We start from the raw sequence: 19,915 nt of genomic DNA, 5'->3' as shown, positions 1-19,915 counted from the left end.
ACTGTCAAACCATTAAACCGTTAAACTGTCATAACTGTCAAACCACCCCCTGCTCTATAAATATGCAGAGCTGTACCTCTGTAATCGGGCACTTGTTCCGAACCTGGGAGGGGGAATGCCTCACTGCTCGAGGGCCCCTCTCTCAAGGCTGGCCGTCCTCGTCCACTCTTTCGAGCACTGCACAACACTGCACAACACGGGCTCTTCAGTAGGTGAGTTCCCCTATCGGGTATCCAACTTCAGACGGGCTATTCAGGGGCTTTGACTGTGAACGTCCGGCAAACCTCTGTCGCCCAATCTGGAGGAGAGAACGCACCCCACCACCACCTTCACGGTCACGGTGGACTCTCTGGAACCCAGTCGCCATTCTCAGAGATCTGTTTGACTTCTGCAAGCCTTCGAAAAAGTGGAAGGAGATCCCCTCTCTTGAGGCTCCTTGTCTTCTTTGTTCTCACCCCAACCTATCCGGTAGATGAACATCCCCCCGCCTACCGACTCCCCCGTCGGCTCTGTCCAGCCCCTCAGGTGATCCCCCTGACTAGGCTGACACCTTTAGTCCCCCCAAACTAGGTCCCGCTCCCTAATCCTACAAACCAGTGCCCCCCTTAAGAAAGGTTGCTGGACCTGAGGGCATTATTCGGGTAATGACCTCACACAAGCGAAGGTTGGGCTCATCCACCACAGATCCTACCACTTACATAAGAGTTTCAATGGGTCCTCCAGGCTTATAGCCTCACTCACCATGATATATATACATGTTATTGGCTAATACTCTCCTTCCTGAGGAACATACCAGAGTCTGGGAACTTGCCAGAGCCCATGCAGATGAAACTCACCAAGTTAATTCCAATCACCCTCCAGGGCCACTTGCTGCCCCAGATCAAACTCCTGACTGGGATTATGATACGCAAGCTGGCATACAGAGTAGGGACTGATTCTCTGAATTTATTATTGCTGAGCTCAAAAAAGCAGCACCTAAGCCCATCAGTTTCCAAAAATTACAAGAGATTATTCAAAAGCGAGAGGAGACCCCATTGGAATTTCTGCATCAGCTTACAAAATCCCTTCAGCAGTATACTAACCTAGATCCCGAAACCCCAGATGGCCATCATGTCCTTATGACATATTTCCTCTTGCAGAGCTACCCCGACATCCGGGCCAACTAAAAAAGCTCAAACAAGGCCCTGCCACCCCCAAGACTGAGATCTTGGCGGTAGCCTTTACGGCTTTTCACAAGGCTGAACATAGTAATTTAAGATGCTTGCCCAGGCCCTGCAGGGTGCTTGCTCAGGTTGCTGCCCCTCACAGCAGGTCAAACCCCACCCCACCCCACCCCCGAGTGCCTGCTTCAAGTGTGGCAATGAGAGGGACATTGTGCCAGGGCATGCCCCGCACCAGGCACTCTGCATACCCCATGCCCTAAATCAACAACATGGTCATTGGGGCTCTGACTATCCTAGATCCCGCAGGAGGCCTATGGCCAGGGAATCCTCTGACCTTCTGGACATGTCAATCAATTGACGGAGCCTTGGGTCATTGCACCCCCCCCCCCCCCCCGGCCGCAATGATCAATAGACAGGAACCCAGGGTGTGGATTCAGGTGGATGGATGCAAGTTTGACTTTCTCCTTGACACCCGGGCTGGGACCAATTCCATGATACCAGGGGATAACTAAATAAGAACTTCTTATTTGATTATATGCTTAAGTCTCACAAAACTACTTTGAATGACTTTTCTATATATTATCTTAGCTCTTTGGTTTGGTGTTTACTTATTTTTCTTTCTTCCAGGCAAAAATAGCAAGACTTCAAAGACGTATTAAAACAGTATTATTATCTCAAAGGAAAGGTTTGGAACCAAACACATTATCTAGTAATATAGCCTGTCAGGTTGGTATAAACACTCAGGAGTTTTAATAACCTAGATGACTCCTATAAGTAGTTGGACTGTAAGAAATGAATTTATTTCCTAACTTGGACATAAATTAATTTATACTTAGAATGTTCTTATGAATTGTACCACTTGCATTTCTTTAGTTTGAAAACGGTCAATATATACAGCAAAGTTGAAAGAATTTTACAGTGAGTATTCATATACCGAGCACCTAGATTTTAACTTTAATATTTTGCTAACTTATTCTTGTCATATATATTCATCCCCAGTAAGCCATGTATATTTGATACATTCAGAATGCCAGTATATTTTGTGTCAAAATAAACTTTGAAACATACGTTTCAAAATATTACATATAAAATGATTAAGTACAATTTAATGGCTGTTTTTGTGTGTATTTATTTGGGGAGTGGATACTAGGAATTGAATCCAAAGGAGGCTTTACACTGAGCCACATCCCAGCTCTTTCAGTTTTTATTTAGAGGCAGAGTTCATTAAGTTGCTTAGTGCTTAATGAGCTAAGTGCTGAGGCTAGCCTCAGCCTCCCAACATGTTTGTACCACCATGCCCAGCTAGCTGTTTATATTTTTATATACAACTTATAATTTGTGCATGTACCCCGAATTATTTTTTTTTATAATGTATGTTAGTATTTGGCTTCATTTCTGATATGGTTAATCTGCTTTTTTTCTTGACAAGTCTAGAGCTTTCGAAGTTTTACTCTTTCATTTTTCTCATTGATTTCTGTTCTTCATTCTTTCTTTACATACATTAGATTTCTGCGCTTTTTTGTGTGGGCATGTGTGGTACTGGGAGTTGAACCCAGGGGTGCTCTACCATTGAGCTACTTCCCCAGACATTTTAAAATATTTTTTATTTTGAGTTAAGATCTCAGTAAGTTTCTGAGACTGGCCTTGAACTTTCTGTCCTGCTACTTTCAGCCTCCTTAGTGGCTAGGATGGTAAGTGTGCACCACTGCAGCATGCTCAGGGGATTGTTTTTTTATATATGAGGTCACGGTATAGCTGAATCGTCCTACAGTTGTCTTGGGAAACCAAAGTTGTAAGCAATGGACTTGGATTTTTTTTTTAAAGTTGGACCCAGCACATGCATTCATTTATTTATTTATTACGTGTTGCTGAGGATGGAACTCGGTACCTCACACATGCTAGGCAAGCAATCTACCACTGAGCCAAAACCCCAGCCCCCTGGACTTGGATTTTTATTAGGTTGACAAGATTTCTGAGCAAGTGTTGAAGGAACGTTTTGGGTATTTCTTCTTGCTTCTATTAAAGTACAACATGAAAGAAACAATTGTAAGGAGAAAGTGCTGAGTAATAAGGGTGCTGCACACTGGAAAATTCTCAACCTATCCAGATCACAACAGATCCTAAAATTAGGAAGTTTATTGGCAAAAAAGCGTGCTGTGAAGAAAAAACCAAAGACATGGTTGTACAACCTTTTGCTTCTCCCAGAGGAGCAAAAGGTGACAGTGTTCAGCCAAACCAAGGGTTCTTTGAAGAGATGTGGCATATACCTTTTCAGTAGGCAGTTCCCCTTTAGGTTTAGTGTGTAGGTCCTGCTCTCCTCTCTTAAGTGTTCTTTCCCTGAGATTTTGTGTGCTACTTGAGTTGCCTTCATTCCTGTGGCTCCCCTGGGTGTCCTGTTCATTTCGTATGGGTCCTACCATGGTTCCCAGTGCTGTTGGATGGAAGTTCAGGAGATGTTGGCCCATGGACCCTGTCAGGCAGTGCCCTGGGCTTGCTGTTGCCTGGGCGGGGAGCAGGGGTGATGTGGATGTGTGAGTGTTGCAGGCCCTATTACTGTCCCTCGTGTGGTGCGCTGACCATCCAGACTTTGAAGTGGATTGGGCCATCTTTTCCTGATTTGCAATGTTGTTTAATACAATAATATTGCAGAATTGTGCTTTAGTGTATCTGCATTTTTTGTGTGTATACTGTACCAGAGAATGGTTCCTGAGTTAGACAATCAGTTGATCCTTTCCTATTGGGTAATATGCAGACATATTGTAAATGCTGCAAGTTCTCAAGCCAGAACGCAGACTACATGTTTAAGCTTTAAATAGATTCACTACTTGGAAAAGTGAGTTTGCAATTTGATTTATTTCTGGTCTTTATTAGAAATATGGCAGTAGTAAAAAGTTGAAGTCTTATTTTTTTAGTTTCTAAAACTTCAGCTGGTGGAAATAAAATGTTGTCTAAAGTATTTAATATCCCTCCTTATCATCCAACCTAGGAAGTTGAGTGCTGTCTGGTAACATTATACTTATTTCCTTGAAGTTTTGGTTTTTTTTCCTCAAAGTTTTTAAAAGTTTATTCTGGCAGAGAAATCACAATTGTGGTCATCAGTTGTTGAAATACAGATTATATAATGTTTTGTCATGTGAGAATATTTTGAAAATATTTTTAAGTGAAATTTTGACTGACATAAATTTTACCCACTCCTTAACTGTTTTTCCTCACCCATTTAACAGATTACAAATTCAGAGACCATGAATTTTGGTAGGAATCAAGAATCAATTAATAATCCAAATGAAAGAGTAACTTCAGTGAACTCTGAATCTTCTAACCCCTTGAAGAAAGCAAATGAAAACATTAATTTGTCACCAGATTGTGTTGAGTTTGTTTCTGAAAGGTAGGTGTTTCTACAAAAATGAGCAAACTTTCTTTTCTAAACAAATACTTTGTAAAAATATACCCTTTTCTTAATTAAGCATAAAATAACTTGTAACTTCATACATGAAGACTTTTGTCCATTATGAAAGAACACAATTGGTTCTCTAAAGCTTGATTGTTGTTTAATAGTTCTAAATTTTTAAATGGAGAGGTGATCAAGTTTTTCCTTTGATACTTCCCGACTTTGGTAGAATGATTGACTCTAACATAATTTGCAGTTCTACGCATGAAAAAGTCAAGGCCCCTGGGAAACAGTAGTTGAAACAATTATGCCCAAGGGTTGTTAGGGTTAGGAAAGAAGTACCTAAGGTTAGTTCCCTTCATATTGAAAGTAGTATCATGGTAACCTCAAATCAGAGTGAAAGGTTAACTTATTTGTCTAATTGGGTCATAAACAACTGAGAAGTTTATTTTCTAATCTAGTCTAAAAGATTTGGGGGAAATAGGGAATGGTTATAATTCAATAAAGAAATACATCTGGTGGTCCTGGCCTAGGTGGATATTCAAGGGGAGGAGTGGCGGCATATTAATAAATTCTTTTCTCATCACGGGTGATGAGAAAGTTTCTGTTTCTAATTGAGTTTTCTTTAACATTTCTCTTTACATGTCCTGTATTTTTAATTTTCATCCTTTTTTATTGGTACATAATTTGGCCCAAATCATTCACCAGTATTTCACCTTCCCCCCACCCTCCTTCCTGCTGGTCCTTCTCTACACATTTCCCTTCAGTTTTCATGAGACTCCCACTGCCTTTCCCTTTGTCCTGTCTAACTTCTAACTTAGAGAAAGCACACCACCCATAACTTTCCGACTTTAGCCTGTTTCACTGAAGCTAGTGTTCTCAAGTTCCATCTACTTTCCTGTAAATGACATAATTTCATTCTTCTTTATGACTGATAAAACTCCACTTGTTTATATACATACCGTATTTTATTTTTATTCATTCATTCACTTGGGAAGCCTCTGCCGACTCCAGAGTTTTGCTGTTGTGAATTGTGCTGCGTAAACTTGGGTATTCATGTGTTGCTGTACTTTGCTGACTAATTCTTTAGGATAAATACAGAGGAATGACATAACTGGATCATATGGTTGTTCCATTCCTAGTCTTTTGAGAAACCTCAATATTGATTTCCATAACAGTTTTTCTAATTTATAATTCAAACAGCCAATGTAAAAGTGTTTCTTTTTCTGTACATCCTCTAGCAATTATTGTTTGTGTTTGTTTTAAAATTTACTTATCTAAACTGTTGTATATGACAGAAGTGTCTGACAGCATTTCAATTTATAGAACACAATTTTTCATGTCTCTGGTTGTACACAAAGTAGAGTCACACCTTTCTTGTCTTCATTCTTTACTTGGGGTAATGATGTCCATCTCTTTCCACAGTCTTTCCTACCCCATCCTCTCTCCCTTCCCCTCCATCCCCTTTGTCCTATCTAAAGTTCCTCCATTCCTCCCATGTTCCCACCCCGCCTCCCCATTATGGATCAGCGTCCTCATTTCAAAGAAAACATTCAGCATTTGTTTTTTTGGGGATTGGCGTACTCCACTTAGCATAGTATTCTCCAACTCCATCAATTTACCTGCAAATGCTATGATTTTATTCTCTTTAATACTAGTAGTATTCCATTGTGTATATATATACCACATTTTCTTTATCTATCCATCTACTGAAGGGCATCTAGGGGGTTCCACAATTTAGCTATTGTGAATTGTGCTGCTGTAAACGTTGATGTGGCTGTGTCATTGTAGTATACTGTTTTTAAGTCCTTTGGGTATAAACCGAGGAATGGGATACAGCTGGGTCAAATGGTGGTTCATTCCCAGTTTTCCAAGGAATCTCCAAACTGCTTTCCAGATTGGTTGCACCAATTTGCAGTCCCACCAGCAATGTGTGAGTGTGCCTTTTTCCCTACATCCTCACCAACGCATATTACTGTTTGTATTCTCAATAGCTGCTATTCTGAGTGGAGTGAGATGAAATCTTAGAGTAGATATTGATTTGCATTTCTCTAATTGCTAGCGATGTTTTCATATATTTTTTCATATATTTGTTGATTGTATATCATCTTCTGAGAAGTGTCTATTCAGTTCCTTGACCCATTTATTGATTGGGTTATTTGGTTTTGGGGGCTGTTCAGCAAAATGAATTAAACCCCTGTCTCTCACCATGCACAAAAGTCAAAGTGGATCAAGGACCTAGGAGTTAAACCGGAGACCTGCGCCTAATAGAAGAAAAAGTAGGCCCAATCTTCACCATGTCGGCTTGGGCCCCGACTTCCTAACAAGACTCCTGTAGTGCAAGGGTAAAATCAAGAATCAGTGAATGGGATGGGTTCATACTACAAAGGTCCTTAGGAAAAGAAACCATCAGTGATGTGAATAGAGATTTTACCACAAGCACATTAGGTAATCTCCAGAGTATATAAAGAACTGTTTGTATTCTTGATGTCTGCCATTCTAATAAGAGTGAAATATCAGTGTAGTTTTGACTTGCAGTTTCTTAATTGCTAAAGATATTGAACATTTTTTTTCATGTATCTTTTAGCCATTTGTATTTCTATACTTGAAAAGTATTTACTTCATTATTAATTGGGTTATTTGTTTCTTTGGTGTTAAATTTTTGAGTTCTTTATATATTCTGGATGTTAACCCTCTGTCAGAGAGTAGTGAGCAAAGATCTCCTGTATGTTCTTTCTTCACATTCTTAATTGTTTCCTTTGCTGTACAGAAGCTTTTTAATTTGATGCCACTCCATTTATTCTTGGCATTATTTTATGAGGTTTCGGAGTTGGTTGAGGAATTCATTGCTTGCACCTGTCTGTTGGAGTTGCAAAGTTTTCGATCTGATTCCTAGGACTTAGATCCATTTTGAGTTGGCTCTTCTGCACACCAAGAGACAGGGACCTAGACTCTTTCTTTTACATGTGGATGACTAGTGTTTCCAGCAGCATTTGCTAAAAAGAAAAAAAAAATGGCTGTCTTTTCTTTAATATATTTCCAGGATCAGATGACTGTGTCTGTGTGGGTTTGTCTCTGTGTCTTGTATTCTGTTCCATGGTCTATGTGGGATTTTTCTATGCCAGGACCAGAGCTTTCCCATGTACCAGTACTAAACTGTAAAGCTCTGTAGTATAATTCAAGGTCAGATGTTGTGATGCCTCCAACATTGCTTTTTTGACTTAAAATTGGTTTGGCTCTTCTATGTCTTTTATTCTTCCAAATGAATTTTAAGACTGTTTTTTCTAGTTCCTTGAAGGATGCCATTGATATTTTGATAGGGATCACACTGAATCGGGTATTGATTGTATAACATGACCATTTTAACAATCCTGCCTATTCATGAACATGGGACGTCTTTTCATCTTGGTGTCTTCTTCAGTTCCTTTCTTCAGTGTTCTATAGTTTTCATTATAGAGATCTTTCACCTCCTTGGGTAGATTCATTCCCAGGTGTTTTTATTTTTTTGAGGCTGTTGTAAATAGGATTTTTTTCTTGATTTCTTTTTCAGCAGTTTTGTGTATGGAAAAGCTATTGATACTTGTATGTTGGTTTCGTAACCCGGTATTTTGCTGAATTTGTTTATTAGCTCTAGAAGTCTGCTTTTTTGGATCTTCTCTGTAATTTTTATTTGAAATATTAAATTATGGCCATTCTTTGAAGAAGAACACTTTTTCCAACTAATTGCTATTCATATTTAAGGTTGCTATAAAACAAAGGAGAAGGGCTGGGGTTGTGGCTCAGTGGTAGAGCGCTTGCCTAGTATGTGTGAGGCACTGGTGTTTGATTCTCAGCACCATATGTAAATAAATAAAGTCCATTGACAAGATAAAAAAAATTAAACAAAGGAGAAAAACAAATACCATTACTGACAGCACTAATTCACTTCTAGGGCATCAGAAAACAACAATTATATAAACTCCTGGCTTGGGCTGGGGTCGTGGCTCAGTGGTAAAGCGCTTGCCTAGCACGAGCGAGGCCCTGGGTTCAATCCTCAGCACCACGTAAAAATAAATGAATAAAATAAAGGTACTGTGTCCAACTACAACTACAAAATAACTATTTAAAAAAATAAAATAAAATGTCCTGGCTTTCTCTAGCATCAGGATAATAATATGAGGAACCATGCATTTCTTTTTTCGCTTTCTTTTTAAAGAATTCCTTTATTTCTTAAATCCTTTAAGAAATAAATTATGTGTGTGCAAAGTATATAAACTGATATGTAGAAAAACTATGATGGAGGCTTCACACTCCAACAACTTTGAAAAGCTGTATTTAGAATCATTTTTTTTTTCCAGTAAGGAAAGAAAAAAAAATTTCAAACTCAACCTGGTTTCTGAAAGCCAGGAGGTTTTATAATTGTTGATTTCTGATGCCCTAGAATTGAGTTAGTGGTGTTAGTAATGGTATTTGTTTTTATGGTATCTTTTAGATTTAGAAGTTTGAGCACTTTTCATTTTATAATGTGAAGAAAATTGAAAAGACAGTAATAACTGATCTGTAGAAGCTTGTAGAACAGAAGGCTTATGACTGTAATATCTGTTTGATAAAGAAGAATCTTGCTTAATAATAGGAGGAGAAGGGCTTTATGTACAGTCCTTTCCAAAAATGAAGATAAAACATGAAGGTCTTCGGTACCTAAGAACAGACCACTTAACAAATGCTGATTAAACAAAATGTCAATACTGCCCAAAATGTCTTAGATTGAATTTCATATGAATAAGTGTTTACAGAGACACAAAGGGGGAAAACAAGTTACTGGCTAATAGTAGCCTAGAGAAATAGGCATGTGTTTCTTCCTACTTATTCTTTGTTGAAATTCATCTCATCTTAATAATAAATTTATATGTTTTTTCTAGTCAAAGCCAAAGCAGAGTTTTTGCTCCAAAATACTCAGCTAGTAAATGGCATAGCCAGAATTTAGATCCAGCCATTGTCTCCAGAACTCAGCATTCTTTTTTTTTTTTTAAAGAGAGTGAGAGAGAATTTTTAATATTTATTTTTTAGTTTTCGTTGGACCCAACATCTTTGTTTGTACGTGGTGCTGAGGATCGAACCCGGGTCGCACGCATGCCAGGCAAGTGCGATACTGCTTGAGCCACATCCCTAGCCCCAAGAACTCAGCATTCTTAACTGCTTTATCATTACCTGAATTCTTAATTTTATATGCAAAAATTTTCTCCAGATAAAATCTAAGCAGAAATCATGATAGACTTCACTTTTCAGAAGGCTGAGGAGATCATAGGTTTGAGTCCAGCCTTGACAACTTAGTGACACCCTGTCTCCAAATAAAATCAAAAGGGCCAGGGATGTACCTAGGGTAGAGAACTTGCCTAGCCTGTATGAGGCCCTGTGTTGATCCTTAGCATCAGGGAAAAACATTACACACATTTGCACTACCATGACAATCATCTCAGTTTATCCAATTTCCTTCCAATATGGTCTATGAAAAAAGAGATGTTGTTAGTAGCAGTGAGTAGAGCAGTTTCATAAAAGCTGCATATCATTAAGTGAATCAAAGTGAGATACCAAAAGTCCTTTCATTTTCAGATTTAAGGATGGATTTCTCAGGATAAGCATTAATAGCTGTATAGATTCACGTGTCATAACTATATAGGTAGGACCTGTATAAGTAAGATCAACAACTACAGTGACATGTCACCTTCCTCAATCCTCTGTGCCAGTCAGGAGGCTCACCACCCCACGTGGACTGTAAGCACCACCTCCTCTGTCTCATTGTTTCTGCCTGTGTTTCACAGTTACATAGGTGGAATCAGACTCAGGCGACGTTTGTGTGTTGCTGCTTTTGCCTACATTGTTTTGTGAGACCCACCCGCTGTTGCCTGGCAGCAATAGTTTTCTCATTCTCGTGGCTGTTTTCTGTTTTTATATCATATGCCACAGTTAACCCATTCTGTCCATGGCACTGGAATTGCTTTCAGGTGGGGGAATTATAAGTAGTGGTGCTACAAACATTATTTTGCATGTCTTTTCATGAATACACATATATACACACATGGGACATATCCATGGAGGCTAGAGGGTATATGTATTTCTAGATTAAATAGCTGTTACAACCAAAGCAGTTGCATCAAGCTGTACTCCCACAGCAGGTGTGTGCGATTCTTGTTACCACCTGTCCTTGCCAACACTTGGTATTATCCGTCTGATTTTAGATATACTACTGAATGGTATCACAATGTGGTTTTAGTTTGTTTTTCCTTCTAAGAATGAAACTAAGTACACAGTCTCATATTTGTTAGCCACTTGTATGTCCCTCATGAAGTGTAAGACCTGCTTCATTCCTTCTTGAATTGCCTTTTCTCAAGTTCATTATCTGATGTATTTAGTATGAATATCTTTATAATTCCCAAGTCTCTTTCCTTCCTTAGTGGTGTCTGTATATACTGTACTTAATTTCAGTTAGCCCTCTTTTCATGTATTCTACTTTTTTGATGAATGCTCCGTCTCATTTTAAGTATCTTCACCATCTTTTCCTTCATTTTGTGTGTGTGTGTGTGTGTGTTAGTTACTTGGGATTGATCCTAGGGCTTTTTGCATGCTAGGCAAGCTCTCTACCACTGAGCTACATCCCCACCCCTTGTTATTTTATTTTGAGACAGGGCTTTACTAAGTTGTTCAGGCTGGCCTTGAACTTCTGATCTTCCTGCCTTAGCTCCAGTCGTTGGGATTATAAGTAGGCACCACCATACCTGGCTTCCCTCCATTTTCTTAATACTATTAATCATAGTTATTTGAATGCCTTTGTTTTATAACTCCTGTATTTGGATCACCTGTGTATCTGTTTCTATTCTTTTTCTGTCAATTTCCAGTCATTTAGTCTGTCTGTTGGCATATTTGACAATCCCTGAGAAATTGTTAAGGCTCTAAATAATGTTTTGGTGTATACACATTCATCCTTTCTTCTGCTTGTCTGATAAACTGGTCTAATCCCCTCGCCTGTTGAGTGTGACTTGAGGCTTGTTGTGATCTGAGTATGTCTCTTCCTCTTTCTCATTCTGGATGGTTCCTGAGACTTGGACTTTTTTTTTTAAAAAACAATTTTTTTTAAGAGAGAGAGAGAGAGAGAGAGAAGCTTGTAATATTTATTTTTCAGTATTCGGTGGACACAACATCTTTATTTTTATTTTTATGTGGTGCTGAGGATCAAACCCAGCGCCCCACGCATGCCAGGCAAGCGCGTTACTGCTTGAGCCAGCCACCTCCCCAGCCTGAGACTTGGTCTTTCACAGACTCCACCTGAAAGCTTGGCAGTTCACCCTGACTCCCTGACCTTCATGGGTGTCAGTGTTCATACTTAGCTCCTACATACAGGGTCTTAAACTTTCCGCCTTTAGTTTCTTATACACCTAAATAGCATTATAGTTGAAGTACTATATTACCAAGTAAAGAAGACTTTACTGAAGAATTTTGAGATGGATAAGGGATTTTGACTATAGTGTAATGAGCCTCTGAGAAGATCTACTTGAAATTTAGATAAGAATGTTAATTTTCTTTCTTACAAATAATAGTAAACACTAGAATCCCTCATTGATAAATTTGACATAAAATTGTTAAATCCACATTTTAAAATGTGCATAAAAACAGTTCATTTCACAGAATGAAAATAAATATGTAGAAAGTTCTGCTTCTGCCCATGAAACATTATGGTAAAAGCTCAGTTCCTGTAGCTGTTCAGTACCTGGAAAAGCAGTCTAAAAACAGGGAGTCTGTGGGGACACACTGTCCAGTAGGGGCCTCAGGGCAACAGTGAGGAACCCTGACACAGGCCTACTGCCTGGAGGCGCGTTCCAGGGGGCAGAGCAGAGAGGGGAGTCACCCAGAGCTGGGTGGTCCTGCTGAGGTCCCCCAGAGACGGAGAGTTGGTAGAATCTGTGCCTCAGAAGAGCCCAGAGAAGAAAGTGCGGAGACAGTGCTCTGAAGGTCCACGGAGGACATTTCTTGAATCATTGCCTAGAAATGGATCCATGCACACAAGACGGAAGCAACCTGAGGCGCAAGAGAGGACTACTGGAAAGAAGACCAAACAGTTTCTGAAAGTCCAATATTTTGATTTCCCACTAAGAAAGATGAATAGACTTAAGAAGCCATTGGTAAAGTCCAGAGATGGCTCTGTCTCAGTGGGGCTAAGTTAGTCCTCGACTAAAGACTGCAAAGGACCTCACACTAAAAGCTAAAAGCAAGTTTCAAAAGATTCTTTATAATCCCCAAAAGTTTAATTGCCAGCCAGAAGAAAATCCAGTGCTGAGGAATGAAACATCCCCTGCTCAATAGCACACAGCTACTAAAAACATGGCCAGGAATGCAAAGCTGCAGAAGTGGGACCCATTAACAAGGAGGAAGGTGAGTGATGGACCTGAGCCACTGCACATGGCGGGTTGAGCAGACAGACAGCACCACAGCAGAGCCCTCAGTTTGCTCTCCACACTCGACGGTATAGAGGGGAATGTGAAGATGTGAGAAATGGACGGAAGACACAGAACCCAGCTGAACTCTCAGAAATGAAAAAGACAGTGATTCAAAAAGTAGACTGGATAGAATTAACATCAGAGTAGTTAATTATTGTTTCTAAAAATCAATGAAATAGGAAAGGTGCAGAAGGAATGAAGCAATGTCCCCATCCAAACAGCACAGTTCAAGTAAAAAAATTGCCCGAAATGTAAAGCTGCAGAAATGAGACCCAGTCATGAGGAGGAACATGAGTGGTGGACCTAGAACCAATGCATGTGACGGATTCAGCACATGGTGCAGAGTCGGAGAAGAAAAAGACCGGAAAAGCCATGAACAGCGCTTCAGAGAGCTGCGGACAAGAGTCCTCCGCCACCACCTCTGTGTAGGTGTGTTTGGAGTATCACTAAGGAAGGGCGGAAAAGGCAGTGGAGCATACAGTGTCTGGTGGAAACTTTACAAAAAAGTTAACAGACCCCAGTGGAGGGAATGTGAGACCACACAGTGACAACCTGTCGCATATTTCAGATGGCTGGAACTCTGTAAAGAAAACGTTAAAAAACAACCAGTGATAAAAGACATCACATAGAAAGGAACAAAGATTTACAGTGGCAGCTGACTTCAAACTAGAAGACATTTATAAAATGTTGAAATGGAGAAGTATCTTAAAAATCTTGGGGCTGGGGTTGTAGCTCAGCAGTAGAGCACTCGTCTAGCACATGTAAGGCCTTGGGTTTGATCCCCAGCAGCACATGAAAATAAATGAAATAAAGGTATTGTGTCCAACTACACCAAAAAATAAATATTAAAAATAAAACGTTTATATCCAGCAAAAAGAAAAGCATAGGGGAAAAACAGACATTTTTAACTAAAAAAGTTGGGAGAATAGATCATCAGCAGCCCTGGACTAATGGAAATTTTAAAGTAAGTTCTTCAGGCAGTAGGAAAATAGTACTGGAGAGAAATTTAGATCTACGTAAAGTAATGTAAACTTCCAGAAATTGTAAATATGGGTAAGTAAAAGTATCTTTCTGTTTTCTATATATGTATTTCTCTCAAGTATTTCTTTATACAGACAATTAACAATGGGAATTTAGAATATCATCAAAGAATGTGATATACTTGGTAAACCAAAATATGTATAAAACCTTTAAGATTACAAAGTGGGCTGGGGATGTTGCCTATTGGTAGAGTGCTTGCCTACCATGTGCCAGGGAGGCCCTGGGCTGGGCTGGTTCCTAAGGAGAGAGAGAGAGACTGTAAAATATTGCTGAAATTTTTTAAGGAGATGTAAATAAATGGTGGGATATACTACATTTTTTGAATCATTATTAAGAGAATCCATTATAAAGATGATACTCCCACCCACCAAGAGTTGAATTACATTGAATGCAATCCAAAACTCCCAGGAACCTTTATTCTATAAAGTAGCAAACTGGTTAAAAACATCCATGAAAATGCAAAAACCCAGATGAATAACAGTGTTATTAAAAAAAAAATTGGAAGACAACTGCCTGAGTTCCTGACCTGCTGTAAAGCTGCAGTATTTAGACAGCGGTATTGGTCTAGGCTAAGTGTATAAATCAACAGACACATACAGATGTCATCCGTTGGTGTAGTGGAAAGGTGTCAAGAGAATAGGGAAAAGATTTCCTTTTCCACAGATATGTGTGGATAACGAGGGGGGACAGAATAAACCTCAACTCTTCACACCATATATAAAAATTAACTTAAAATGAATTATAGACCTAAATACAAACGCTAAAAATATATAAGACATATACTAGAGAATGGTATAATTCTGCTGGAAAATTCCTTTAGCATTTAATTAATTTAATGCAATTTGCCTCAAGGTTTTCTTAAGAAAATTCTGATGTAAAATGTGGAACTTATAAAATTGGAGTGAAAAGGGCAGAAAAAGATGTTCTGGCTCAGATATTCTCTAACCATAAACATCAGTCACTATCCTTGCCTGAGTTTAGAACATTTTTTGGTAAATTATGGCTTAATATAGAGTTGTTGCTGTTATTTTTTAAAATAATATTATTTATTATGGTCCTGCATCTTCAAAAGTCAGAAGTGTCTTTATGAGTCTTAATGGGGTTCGTTCAGTTATGTGTTTTCATTTTTATGAAAGTACCTACATGTCTAGAGTGATACTTACATATTTATGTAGAGAATATCTTTATGTAGTCTACTTATATATATATATTTGGAGTCATTTTGAAAAGATCTCAAAAGTTTGTTTGTTCAACCCAAGGCCACATCCCCAAACCTTTTTTATTCAGAGGCAGGGTCACACTGAGCTGCTAGACCCATAAAACTTATTATGGATATATTGTATTGAAGTTCTATGTCCTTTTGTTTATATAAATGAATTGGAAATCTTGGGTTCCTTAAGTATTTCATTTTTATCTCCTCCATCCAATGGTTGTTCACTTAAAACATGTTATGAAATAATAACTTAAAGGAATTCTAACCACTAATTGCATGCTTAAGCCTGGTAATGCATGTTTAGTTTATTTTTAATTTCTTTATCATTTTAGTAACAATGATGATGTTATGTTGATTTCTGTGGAAAGTCCTAATTTGACAACTCCAGTTACATCAAATCCAACAGGTATCTTAACATGATTAGAATATGATCTATCAAATTAGAAAGCTTAAAATAGATATTTGTTAAAAATAAAGAACTGAATAGTACCTTTTTCTAAAATAAAAAATGTGCCTACTCTGGAAATGTTTTGATTTCTGTGATTAATAATACCTAAATAAATGCATGACTCTTTAATGTAATTGATGTTTCTTTTTAATCTTATATTTTATCAATTTCTATCCTTTTGTTTTTTTACTGTGTTTATCTAATGATTTTCAAGTTACAAAATTACATATAATTTTTTAAATCGTTTGCCTTGACCTTCTGTTGGTGCTGGTGGTGTTTTATTTCTTGCCTTTTTACCTATTAAGTTGTCTTACACTTTATTTTACTTTTAAAGTTTGTCAGGTTTGTTTTTTAACTTCTTTGTTTTTTAACACTTTTATTAGTTTAAATTTCTCTAAACATAGCCGTATTTTTCAGCCCATAAGTTCTTATCCAAAATTCCTGTTTTTACTTTATTAGAGTAGTGAATCTTAATTTAAAAAGTTTGCCTCCATTTATGAAGCTACTTAATTGTGTCCACAGTTTGTAAATCAAAGAGCTACAAAAGATGCTAAGTGTTATAACTGAGTCTTCCAACTGGTTCCAGGAAGAATGCCTTTCAGCCATCTGGGCAGTCTATTTTAACAATATCATGAATTTAAAAACAGTTGCAGCTGAGTATGGTGGCACACACTTGTAATCCCAGCTCCTTGGGAGGCTGAGACAGGAAGATGGCAAGTTCCAGGCCAGACTAGACAAAATTAAAAATCTGTAAAGAGGGTCTGGGGTGTAGCTCTGGGGTAGAGCGCTCACATAACTTGTGTATAAGGCTCTGGGTTTGATCCCCAGTGTTAAAACAATAAATAGTTCCATAGTCAAGTGTAGGGTTTCAAATGCTGAAATAATTTTCAGAGCTACTATTATGTTGTAGAGTTACAGAAAGAAAAGATTCTTTTAACACCCAATTAACTTTTTTAACTAGATCATCAGATTTGGGAATAGGTAAAGTCAATAGTTAATTTTTATGATTACTTAATTAAAAGTTAATCAGTGTCCCCATTATTATTGTTTCATAATTCATATATTACAAAGATCTTAAATGTGTAATAGTTTAAAAATATAATTTTCTTTCAGATATTAGAAAAACAGCATCAAGAAATTTCAACAATTCACCAAATACTACACCAGAAGTCAGGGTAGGTAATAATCATTGTCTTAGATTGTTCACTTAAATTATAATTTGTTCTAGGATCTTTAGTGTTGCTCTGTGTGGGATACCTTGGTGTTTGTCGTTGATTCTTGTGCAAAGTTGATGGGAATGTGGTAGTATATCCCATGTACCCTCCCCCTACACCACCTCCACGTGTGTGTTTGTGTGTGTGTGTGTGTGTGAGAGAAAGAGAGAGAGAGAGAGAGAAAGAAAGAGACAGACACACAAATCAATATCCAGCTAGTTCATATAGTCAGGTTCCAACTAACTAGCCTAACCTGGTTCCAGTACAGCTCACACACTGAATAACAGACGGCTAGTGATGAACATATTTCCTGACCATACCCATTTACCCATTTACCAGTACATGTGGATTCTTAATCATTCTCAGAAACCATGCAGTATTTTATAAGGGCTTCTCTTTTATTGTATAATTAAGTTAAACCATAAGAAACTCAGAGAATGTTCAGTTTCTAGCTTCTAGATGATAATTTAGGTCTTTCGGTACACCTCATCGTAGGATACTTCCAACATGCACAGACCTTTCCATCTCCTGCACTGCCAAAAGGTGGGGAAACGTTAGTTTAAAATTGTGTTTCATCTTTTAAAAGTGATTCTCTGCTTTTAAAGCAAAACCTTACTTATTTCTTTTTTTAACAATGACTTTTCAGAGTGTAAAGAAGAAACTTGATTTTGTTATTGATTTGACCAAAGAAGCCCTGTCCAACTTCAACACAGGTAAAGGTTTTTTGCTTTTCTTAAGAAAGTAGGAAGCATAACTCAAAATGTCGTTTTGAAACTTATGAAGTGTGTTTTTTGTGTTAAAGTACATATATTTATAGTTTTATGCAGTTTATCACATGTGTAGATTTGTATAATTGTCACCATAAGACTTCCTCATGGTCCTTTTATAGTCACACCTGCCTCTTGCCCATAGTCCCTAACCCCTGGCAACTACTTCATGACTTTAATTGTCTTTTCACAAATGTTATGAAAATATGGTAGAGTCCATGTCCTTCTGAGACTGACTTCGACTTAGCACAGTTCTCTTGAGTGCTGCTCATGTTGTTGTATATCGGTAGTGTGTTCCTTCTATGGCCAAGTAGTAGCCCATGACATGGGTGTATCACAGCTTGTTCATCCATCCACCCTTTGAAAGACATCTGCGTTGTTTGGGGCCATTATGGATCTCTTCTCCTCATGGCACATACCTTTTCCCTAACCCTGATAGCAGGGGTTGAAAAGACATAACACAACAGGAAATGAAGGGAGAAACTTAGGGAGAGGGACAGCAGTGCCCTTTTTCTCCAGCTTAAGCAAAAAAAAAAGTGAATCTGGGGCTGGGAATTAGTGTTATTTTAGTAAGCATGAGTCATAAGCCCAGGAAGTTCCAAAGAAGATAAACATCAAGAAAAGCATACCACTGAGCGCAGTGACACAGGTCTGTGTTCCCAGCCGCTCGAGGCTGAGACAGGAGATTAAGCGTTCAAAGCCAGTCTCAGCAAAATGAGGTGCCAAGCAACACAGTAAGACCCTGTCTCTAAATAAAATCAAATGGCATCATTAAAAGACTGGGGAAAATCACTGTCCACTTGAAATTCTGTATCTAGCATATATCTTTCAAAAATTGAAGGAAAATAAAGTTTGTGTGTGGTGTGTGTGTGTGTGTGTTCATTTATAGATGGACACAGTACATTATTTTATTTATTTATATGTGGTGCTGAGGATCGAACCTAGTGCCTCACACTTGCCAGGCGAGCCCTCTACCACTGAGGCCCAGCCCCAGCCCAAGTTGACTAAAATATGTGGCCAACAGATTTTCACTATGAGAAATAAAATTCTCCAAGTAAAAAGAAAATGATATGAGATGGAAAGTGGAGCTATGCTAAGAAATGGAACACCAGTTTGTGGAGTTCTGTCATATATGCCAAGGTTAATGTACGATAACCACAGCGCAAAAGACCGCTAGAGGCGTGCGGGGGTGCTGGGTGAAGGCCCAGCACTATGTGAGTGGAACCGTGTTACTCAAAGATGGATTATGATTTAACATATGGTAATGCCTAGAGTAGCAGAGCAAATAACCCAACAGTGGAGATCGAGTTCTAAAGTAAGAGAAGCTACAAAAAAAAGCGTACAAAGAATAAACAAGATTAAAAAAGAAGAGAAGGCAGAATGGTAGATTTAAAGCTCTGTTGATAATAAATGGTCTACACACTCTATGAGAAAGCAAATGCTGTCAGACTAAATAACAAAGGACTCATCTATGGGAGTCATGAGAGATGCAGTTTGTATATAAACACACCGATCGGTTAGAGGTAAGAGGGTGGAGGGTGAGCCGTGGGAGAGCATGGAAGGGCTAGTCCTAAGAAAGCTGGGGTGGTGCTGCTGTTACGGGCAAGTAGGTAAGGGCTGTTACCAGTGAATGAGGAAGAAGGCTGCTGATCACTGAGTACTGCACACCCCTTGCCAGAACTGCAGAGGAACAAAGCATAAATAGAAAATGAACAGTAATAATTAGAGATTTCAACAGTCCTCAGTAATCAATATGTAGAAAGAAAGTAAGGCTTTAGAGAAATCTAAACTGTCAACATTTCTAGAATATTTAACCCAAACCAGAAATACACATTCTCTGTGTGTGCAGGGGTACTGGTAGCCGGGACGCAGGGCCTCACACATGCCAGGTAAATAACTCCTCAATCACAGAGATACTTCCTGGCCTTTTACAGATCTGTGACTTTATTTTGAGACAGGATCTTGCTGTGTTTCCCAGGTTGGTCTAGAATATATGATCAAACCCTCATTCTTTTAAGTGTATGTAACATGCAATAAGAGATCAGATTCTGGATCATAAAATAAATAAGACGTAAATGAGTAATCTATAATGGAAATGTAGCTGGAAAATCCCTGAATATTTGGAAACTAAACAGACTTCTCAAACCTATGAGTAAAAGAAGAAACCTTAAAGGAATATTATAAAATGTTCTGAACTGGATGAAAATTAAAAG

At 38.4% G+C, this 19,915-nt stretch overlaps 2 protein-coding genes across 5 annotated transcripts in view; one reads left to right on the top strand and one right to left on the bottom strand.

The window, feature by feature from the left end:
- Emp2 (epithelial membrane protein 2) overlaps nt 1-19,915 on the bottom strand; it is a 92,917-nt gene that overhangs the window by 17,838 nt on the left and 55,164 nt on the right. The gene's annotated exons all lie outside the window — the stretch shown is intronic.
- Atf7ip2 (activating transcription factor 7 interacting protein 2) overlaps nt 1-19,915 on the top strand; it is a 30,704-nt gene that overhangs the window by 6,962 nt on the left and 3,827 nt on the right. For 2 of the 3 annotated variants that reach the window (XM_026380025.2, XM_026380023.2), the window contains exons 4-8: nt 1,791-1,889; nt 4,388-4,548; nt 15,606-15,679; nt 16,835-16,896; nt 17,582-17,648. In XM_026380025.2, coding sequence (XP_026235810.1) covers nt 1,791-1,889; nt 4,388-4,548; nt 15,606-15,679; nt 16,835-16,896; nt 17,582-17,648 — 463 coding nt within the window. The remainder of the gene's footprint in view (nt 1-1,790; nt 1,890-4,387; nt 4,549-15,605; nt 15,680-16,834; nt 16,897-17,581; nt 17,649-19,915) is intronic. The other variant, XM_026380024.2, reaches the window with a different exon arrangement.

The sequence above is a fragment of the Urocitellus parryii genome, chromosome 9, assembly GCF_045843805.1.
Source record: "Urocitellus parryii isolate mUroPar1 chromosome 9, mUroPar1.hap1, whole genome shotgun sequence".
NCBI classification, from domain to species: Eukaryota; Metazoa; Chordata; class Mammalia; order Rodentia; family Sciuridae; genus Urocitellus; species Urocitellus parryii.
The sequence above is the reverse complement of the archived record's forward strand: the minus strand, read 5'-3'. Positions and strand labels throughout refer to the sequence as shown.